The sequence below is a fragment of the Chlamydomonas reinhardtii genome, chromosome 15 (assembly GCF_000002595.2).
Source record: "Chlamydomonas reinhardtii strain CC-503 cw92 mt+ chromosome 15, whole genome shotgun sequence".
Taxonomy (NCBI): domain Eukaryota; kingdom Viridiplantae; phylum Chlorophyta; class Chlorophyceae; order Chlamydomonadales; family Chlamydomonadaceae; genus Chlamydomonas; species Chlamydomonas reinhardtii.
Window position 1 is genome coordinate 10737 of NC_057018.1, and position 8039 is coordinate 18775.

General features: G+C 63.7%; 2 protein-coding genes across 2 annotated transcripts in view; one reads left to right on the forward strand and one right to left on the reverse strand.

Moving 5' to 3' along the window:
- Nucleotides 1–3729, reverse strand: part of CHLRE_15g634550v5 (uncharacterized protein) — a 5136-nt gene extending 1407 nt beyond the window's left edge. The window contains exons 1-4 of the mRNA XM_043070487.1: nt 3328–3729; nt 1846–3185; nt 1321–1662; nt 217–1117 (exon numbers count right to left, since the gene is read on the reverse strand). Coding sequence (XP_042916345.1) covers nt 632–1117; nt 1321–1662; nt 1846–3185; nt 3328–3409 — 2250 coding nt within the window. The 5' untranslated portion in view covers nt 3410–3729 and the 3' untranslated portion in view covers nt 217–631. The remainder of the gene's footprint in view (nt 1–216; nt 1118–1320; nt 1663–1845; nt 3186–3327) is intronic.
- A 100-nt stretch (nt 3730–3829) lies between these two features.
- CHLRE_15g634566v5 (uncharacterized protein) lies at nt 3830–8039 on the forward strand. Its single transcript, XM_043070488.1, has 6 exons — nt 3830–4318; nt 4514–4609; nt 5909–7195; nt 7316–7453; nt 7624–7946; nt 8008–8039. Exons 3-6 carry the CDS (start codon nt 6002–6004, stop codon nt 8012–8014), a joined length of 1662 nt encoding a protein of 553 aa, XP_042916346.1. The 5' UTR covers nt 3830–4318; nt 4514–4609; nt 5909–6001; the 3' UTR covers nt 8015–8039.

Genomic DNA, 8039 nt, shown 5'->3' on the forward strand with positions numbered 1-8039 from the left:
GGGGGGGAGGGGCCAAGGCACCCGAGTTGGGCACGAGTGGTCTGAAATACACCGGATTTGCCAGCTGATAGTACCCTCAATTGCCCAGGGGGGGGGAGGGGGGGAGGAAGGGGGCGAGGGGGGCCGGCTGGGCAGGGCTGGGGCGGCTGGGCCGGCTGGGCCGCCGAGTCGGGACCCCGAGTCGCGCGCGAGTGGTCTGGAATGCAGCGAATTGGCCAGCTGATAAATTACATGTTTAAATGATCAGTTGTATTATATATTTGCATCGAGTCACCAGGTAAACACTGCACTGACTTAGCGAACTCGCTCCGGACTTCGCCGTCCCCCTCTCCCCTCCTGCTCTCCCCCCCCCGGCGCGGCCGCATGCCCTCGCACGCCTCTTCCCTCATCGCTTCTACCGCCCCGCGCCCGCGCAAACCCTTCATTACTTCATAATCAAAATGCTTAATCATAGGCACAGTATGTTCTTGACACTTTGCAATGCATCATGAATGAATGTGGGCACACACGCCTCTGCCTCTGCCTCTGCCGCTGCCTCTGCCGCTGCCTCCGCCTCAACTCCACTCCACTCCCTTCCTGCCTGCCTGCCTCCTCCTCCTTCTCTGCTGCTACAGAACATCTTGCTCGCTCGCTACGAGAAGCCAAACCTCTGGGGCGGCCTCCTGTCCCTCTCTCCCTTGCCCTCTGCGACAGACAGCTTATACTTCCGCGCCTCCTCCGCCAGCGCCGCCTGGTACAGCGCGTGCATCCACTCAATGCGCGGGGGGACGGGCAGGTGCGGCTGGTGGACGTAGGGGGCGTAGTCCACCAGCTTCTCCTCCGGCAGCTCCCTGTACACTGCGCCGGGCTTCTTGAACACCCACACTTGCTTCTGGGAGTTGCTGCCGTACATGCGCACAGCAAACTGCTTCACCAGCTCCAGTGGCCCAAACCCGTGCTGTCCTAGCTGCCGCTCCATGAGCACTCCTGCTCCTTTGTCCACGACCGCAATGCCCACGGTTGTGGACGAGGCCGCAAACATGGCCCCCAGCGCATCCTTTGCTGAGGCGGGGATGCCCTGCCAGAACGTGAACACGTGCGTGACGCCCTCCAGGCCTTGGGGTACCTTGGCCATGTCCTGTTCGAGGGGCAGAGCAGAGAGGGAGGGCAGGGAAGAAGGGAGGATGTGTGTACGTGTGTGGGGGGAAGGGAGGAAGGGGGAGAAGGGGGAGGCGTGGGGCAGGTACCCACGCCAGCTCCACACACCCCACACACCCCATACACCCACGCACCCACGCACCCACCCGCCCACCCACGCACCCACCCCACCACACACCCCACCTCCATTGTCATGGCGAAGACAGCAGGTCGCCGCGCCAGGAACTGGGCAGTCACATTCACGCCCTTGCTCTTGATGAACTCCACGAACATGCGCATGAACTTGATGGCCTTGTCCACCCTGGACGGGCAGGAGTCGTTGCCGTACGCGTATGCGCACAGGCCCCGAGTGAAGGCCGCCACCAGTGGCCTGCCCAGGCCCACACCAGCATCAAACATCACAGGCCAGGCAAAGGCGCCGCTCAGGATGCCGAACAGCACCAAGAAGATCTGCATGGTGCAGGCAGCGTTGATGGTGCCGTAGAAGCCCGTCCCAGTGATGGTCTCGCCGCCACCGACGTTGTTCTGTTTGGGAAGTGAGGGAGTCATTGGATGGGGAGTGAGGAGTGGATGATGGGTGAGGGGAGGGGAGGGCACAGCGTTGGGGTGGGGTGGGGTGGGGTGGGGTGGGGAGGGCGGGCAGGTGGGCAGGCGGGGCGGGCAGGAAAGGTGACAAGACACTGACACAGACGACAACAGCATACTCACTTCCCCAGGGTTCAGGGCGGCGTCGATGTGCTGAGACTCAACCAGCCGAGGGAACGAAGGCTCAACAGCACCCGGCGCTGCTGCTGCTGCTGCTGCCGCTGCTGTGGTCTCCCCACCCTCCTCCGTGGCCTCCGTGGCTGCCGTGCCCCCCTCCTCCGCCGCTGCCTCCTCCTCCTCCTCCTCCTCCTCTGCTGCTGCTGCCTCGTGCTTCAGGTCGTAGAACACATCGGCTGCGTCAGCAACCTCTGCCTGGGACATGCTACCCTCGAACAGCTGGCTGCTGGGGTCCAGAGGCAGCGGTGGCGGCGGCAGCAGCACCTGTGGTGGTGGTAGGCACGCCGCCGCCTCATCACCACTCCCTCCCTCCTCCTTACCCTCCCCACCCGACGCCTCCTCCTCCCCCTCCTCTTCCCGCTGCTGTGGCGGCGCCTGCTGCGACAGCCCTGGGGATAGGGGCTGGGAGCCATGAAGCCCCGCCGCCATCGGGTTCCCCCCTGCTGCTGCAAACCCAGCAGCCACACCAAGCCCCTGCTGCTGAGTCTGCAGCAAGTTAGTGGCACTGCCGCTGCACCGCAGCGAGCCACCCGCACACCTGCTACTGACCCCAGCCGACGCCGCCAGCGCCTCAGGCGACACACTGCCTCCCGACCCCAGCCTGCTGGGAACGAAGGGTGTGTGGGGTGGGGGCCCACCACCACCACCTGGCTCAGGCCGGCTGCTGCCCCTGCCGCTGCCGCACGAGGGCGCCGTGGCTGCTGCTGGTGCGGCACCAGTAATGCCGCTGCAGCCACCACCGCCACTGGCCTCTGTAGGTTGTGGTTCGTGCTGTGTCGGTGGCTGCTGCGGCTGCTTTGGCTGCTGCTGCGGCTGGGGCAGCTGGGGCGGCTGGGGTGGCTGGGGTTGCAGCGGCGGCGGCGGCGGCGGCGGGGAGGGAGCCAGCTTCTCCATCGGGCTCCCTGCGCCCATGACGCACGTGACAAACCGCCTCTTGTGCGGAGTGTCTAGGTCCCTCCACATGCCCTTGAACTGGTAGTACTTCAAGTCGTCCTGCTCATCCGCTGTTGGCTCTCGCTCACGTTTGCGTGATGGCCCCGGCTGCTCCAAAGGCGGTGCTGCAGTGGCCACTGCTGCTAGTGCCGCCGCGCTGCTGCTGGGTGGCCGCTCGCCGATGCTGGTGTGGCTGCTGCCCGCCTGGGCTGCCTCCCCTTCAGCGCGGGCCTTGTCTGCCCGCGCCTGAGCTGCCTCCTCTTCAGCGTGGACCCGCCGCAGCTCTGCCTCCATCTCCGCTGACAGGGCTGGCGGTGGGATGGGAATGGTCTTGTCCTCACTCCACGCGCCAGCTGTGGGGTGGCATGAGGTCAGGTTGGAGATGAGGTAAGGTGAGGAGTGGTTGCCATGGGACAGGGTAAGGGGCAAGTGTGTGGCGTACACGTGTCCCGTGGTGTGCACATCGGAGGTGTTGCGTCCGGACCCCAAGCCTACCCTTCTTCTCATGTTGATCCCCCTCCGCCTTCTCGAAGTAATTGGAGCCATTGCGGTTGAACTGAGCCTGCAACCGCGTCATGCACCTGTTTGACAATGGCCACCATGAAAGGCCCTGGCGGGATGCAGGCCTGCAGGCGGTGCCGTATGGCGGTTTCTCGGGCAAGGCGGAGGCGTCCAGCTTGCCGCCCAAGCTGTCACGGATCACAGTCCAACTCCTGTAATCTGATGTGAGATTTAGTGAGCAATACTCCTCCTGCGGCTGAAGGCCCACGAGGGCAGCGGCAAATTTACATCTGCAGCCGCGCTGGAGCAGGGTGGGGCCCGCTGCTGCTGCCGCTGCTGCTCCTCGCCCCGATCTCTTGCTGCTGCGCGCAGATGCTTGCATTGCGCTATGGTAGCATAATGGTAGCAAAAAAAGGAGTGGACAGAAGAGGAGTGACGAGCGCAGTCGGGAAAGGCGAATTTTTTAAAATTGTTGATACCAGCGCACGGCTTGGTTTATTATCATGAACTGCAATCGCACTGAAAGAACAAAAGTTGTAGCTGACAAGACGCAAAATATTGATACTAACCGCGACCTGGTGGGCGAAAATTGGGCAAACGGTCGCCCCATTCCCACAACCGTGGTGTTGCGTCCGGACCCCAAGCCTACCCTTCTTCTCATGTTGATCCCCCTCCGCCTTCTCGAAGTAATTGGAGCCATTGCGGTTGAACTGAGCCTGCAACCGCGTCATGCACCTGTTTGACAATGGCCACCATGAAAGGCCCGGGCGGGTGATAGATGTCAGCGCATTCCCACAACCGCAGCCACGGCGAAATAAAAGGCCGCCCCTCCCATTACTTGCTAACCCAATACCTATCATAACAACTTTTAAGAGCACGCCAATCTACTGTGCAAGCAAGTTATTAGCGCCGAGCAAACCGTATGGAGTCCGGTTGGCAACGCGAAACAGCCCCGCGAGCAGGGCTGCAGCGCGGTAACTTATTGGTAAGCTAAACCAATATGTTTTACAAGCGCCGCTATTGCTGCTTAGCTTTCTTGTTGCAACACGCGGTTGCATGCCATGCAAATGTCAACAGTGCCGCTGAAACCTGAGCGCGAATACCTTGCGGGCGCTGCCATAACCCTCTTCAGCATTGAAAAGAACTTACAGCATGACACCGGCTGCAAAATCCACTACAGGGCCAGCCAGCCCAATGTCCAAGGGGCTCGGGTCGACCGTTGGCCCGCTCCGCCGCCACAGGGGGGCGCCGCGCCGGCCTCGTCGTCCTTCGAAGGGTGAGTGCTAGGGCTCCGCTGGTCAGGCATCACAGTGTTTGCATTGCCTAGCAAACGTATGCACGTTCCAGGTGGACAGTGCGAAGGGGGCAGCAAACTTTGGTAGAACAGGCAGTGGGAGGGGGCCCTCGTGGCCACGGCCAGGACTCCTGCCCCTCCCTGGTCCGCCCCAGCGGCTGGAACGGAGCCTCGTCCTCTCCACGGATCCTAGACAGCAAAATACCGCACTGCACGCATTCAGAAGGGGTCCCATCCAAACCCTACCCAAAACCCGTGTCAAGGGGTTTCCAAGCGTGCGAACGGATGCCTGTCCGTATGGGCTCTTATCCGTTACGTGCAGCACTAGGGGCTGGGTGGGGAGGGGGTGGGCTGGGTCAGCTGGGCCGGCTGGGTCAGCTGGGAGGGAGGGCTGGGGGTGTGGGTGCGTGTCATGCGGTGGGGGTGCCCCCCCATACCCAAAACCCGTGTCAAGGGGTTTCCAAGCGTGCGAACGGATGCCTGTCCGTATGGGCTCTTATCCGTTACGTGCAGCACTAGGGGCTGGGTGGGGAGGGGGCGGGCTGGGTCAGCTGGGCCGGCTGGGTCAGCTGGGAGGGAGGGCTGGGGGGTGTGGGTGCGTGTCATGCGGTGCGGGTGCCCCCCCATACCCAAAACCCGTGTCAAGGGGTTTCCAAGCGTGCGAACGGATGCCTGTCCGTATGGGCTCTTATCCGTTACGTGCAGCACTAGGGGCTGGGTGGGGAGGGGGCGGGCTGGGTCAGCTGGGCCGGCTGGGTCAGCTGGGAGGGAGGGCTGGGGGTGTGGGTGCGTGTCATGCGGTGGGGGTGCCCCCCCATACCCAAAACCCGTGTCAAGGGGTTTCCAAGCGTGCGAACGGATGCCTGTCCGTATGGGCTCTTATCCGTTACGTGCAGCACTAGGGGCTGGGTGGGGAGGGGGCGGGCTGGGTCAGCTGGGCCGGCTGGGTCAGCTGGGAGGGAGGGCTGGGGGTGTGGGTGCGTGTCATGCGGTGGGGGTGCCCCCCCATACCCAAAACCCGTGTCAAGGGGTTTCCAAGCGTGCGAACGGATGCCTGTCCGTATGGGCTCTTATCCGTTACGTGCAGCACTAGGGGCTGGGTGGGGAGGGGGCGGGCTGGGTCAGCTGGGCCGGCTGGGTCAGCTGGGAGGGAGGGCTGGGGGTGTGGGTGCGTGTCATGCGGTGAGGGTGCGGGTAGTGGTACGTCCCTATCTCCCACATCAAAAACCCACTCCCCCTTACTAACCACGTCCTTCCTCGTGCCTTGTACTTGTGCTGCAGGTCTCTGATGCTCGTTGGGGTGCCAAGCGTATCAACATCAACCTCCCAGCCCCTGAGAACCGCACCGTGCAAGTGGGCATCGTGCGAGACCTGATGGATCCCCATGCATCAATTTACTTCGTCCTTGGCCAGCTGCTGGACGCAGTGCCCCGTCTGCGCTCGTTGCTGGCATCTGCAGACCTGGAGAAGCCAGCCACCAAGTCTGAGCGCGACCGGCATATCCTGATTCGCGAGATGAAGGTGACTGGTGCCCTGGCGAATGATGCGCCGTCAACCACCAAGATCGTGTCCTTCGTGTCGGTAGCGACAGCCCTGCACAACTGCCCGGGCATGTTCGACATCGCCAACACCCTCTTCGACCTGGGCATCAGCTCTCACTCCATTACCGAGAGTATGATTGGCTCTCCCTGGTTCGAGGAGCCGCCCACTGACCCAGACCGCTCTGCCCGGGGGCAGGTGGCGGCGTCCCGGCGATGGGACACGGCCGCTGCGGCTGGCGGTGCCAGTGGCAGCGAGGCCCTGCCTTCGGGTCGCTCCTTGGGCCTGGGGCTTGGCGGCCGGGGTGGTTCCAGGCTGCGTGGCATGCAGCTCGCGGGTAGCAGCAATGCTGGTGGCAACAGAAGCAGTGCTGGCGCCGGCGGGGGTGGCAGTAGCTGGTCAGGCCAACCGGGCGGTGGCGGCGCCGCGGCTGGCCCTTGGGGCCTGGGCCGCGGCCTGCTGGGTAGCAGCAGTCACGGCTCCCTGCCGCGTGCTGCAGCTGCAAGCCCCCTGGCTGGCGGAAGCAAGCTGCAGAGCGGCAGGCCTTGGGCGTTGGTGGCTGCTGATGGTGGCCGCAGCAGTGCTGGCGGGCGTGTCACTCCTGACACCACCCCTGGTGGCAGGGGTGGCGCCGTGTCCGGCAGTGGGACGCTGGCGCTCCGCTCACGTCCACCGCCTCGCACCACTGCAGCTGCACGGGCTGCTGCGAGTGAAGGAGCGATGATGATCTACCCTGAGCCTTTCCACTTTCCCCTGGAGCTCAACCTCCGCATCCCTCGCTCCAAGTCACCTGGGCTACTGAGCACCAGCCTCAGCGCCAGCAGCGCCAGCCGTGTGCAACTGGAGTTCAAGGAGTACCGCAGCTGGAACACCAACCACAACGCTGTCGGCAGGAATGCTGCCTACCGTGCGGTCAAGGAGTCCACGCACCTTGGGCTGCAGAAGACTGCATCTGCCTTCCTTGGGCACGCCCTCCACAACTGCCGTGTGCCGCCAACCCAGCTCACCTTCAAGCTGGCGACCAACCCGGTGAGCTAACGCTGGGGAGAAGCAGCATGCCAAACCTCCGGTGCTTATCATGTGCAGAAGCAGGGAGCTGGAAAGGGAAGCTGAACGTGTGCTGTTCTTGCCCTGTGTTTCCTTTCACAGAGCATCGTGCACAGCTATGTGTCACACGAGGTCGCGCACAAGAGCCCCACAAGCGCGCTGCAGCAGATCTCCAACCTCAAGCGCATCGTGGGCTACCTCAAGGACACATGCCCGTACGCACGGGTGGACAGCAACAAGGTAAGGGTATGATCCGTGGGGGTAGAGTCTTGGTTGGGTTCGGCACGCGCGTGTGGGCGCTCTCTCTCTCTCACACACACACACACACACACACACCGTGACGGCCACCACCCCCAGCACACATTCACACACACGCTCCCTGCCCCACTCCCCCGTGCCCCCCTTCGCAGATGGCCAAGCTGGACCACATGGAGGAGTGGCTTTCGAGCGCCTACACCACCTCCAAGCGCACCCAGCCCCTCGCCCGCGCTGCAGCCCCCGGCGCCATCGACCCAGATGACCCCAGCTACCCGGCGGCGCCCACGGCTGAGGCCATCTCCCAGTTCACCGAGCAGCTGCTGGACCAGCTGTGCAACGAGATTGAGGCGGACGGTGGTGAGCTGTCGGACAGCAGCTGCAGGCTGTGCCTGGCCGCGGTGGTGTGGCTGCTGCTGAGCGGTGACATCATCCCCACGATGCGGCCGGTTGCCGTGCGGCTGCTGTCGATTCCTGGGTGCGCAAGCTGCCTGGAGCCCGGCTGCGCACGCCGCCAGTGCCCGGGCAACGTCACCAAGGTGCTGAGCGACGGCATTGTCAAGCTGGAGTG

Excerpts from the sequence above, each read along its gene's own strand:
- CHLRE_15g634566v5 (XM_043070488.1), top strand. The coding sequence starts at position 6,002 with ATGGATCCCCATGCATCAATTTACTTCGTCCTTGGCCAGCTGCTGGAC. Across the intron at positions 7,196-7,315 it reads TCAAGCTGGCGACCAACCCG|AGCATCGTGCACAGCTATGT; the intron begins GTGAGCTAACGC and ends TTCCTTTCACAG. Across the intron at positions 7,454-7,623 it reads CACGGGTGGACAGCAACAAG|ATGGCCAAGCTGGACCACAT; the intron begins GTAAGGGTATGA and ends CCCCCTTCGCAG.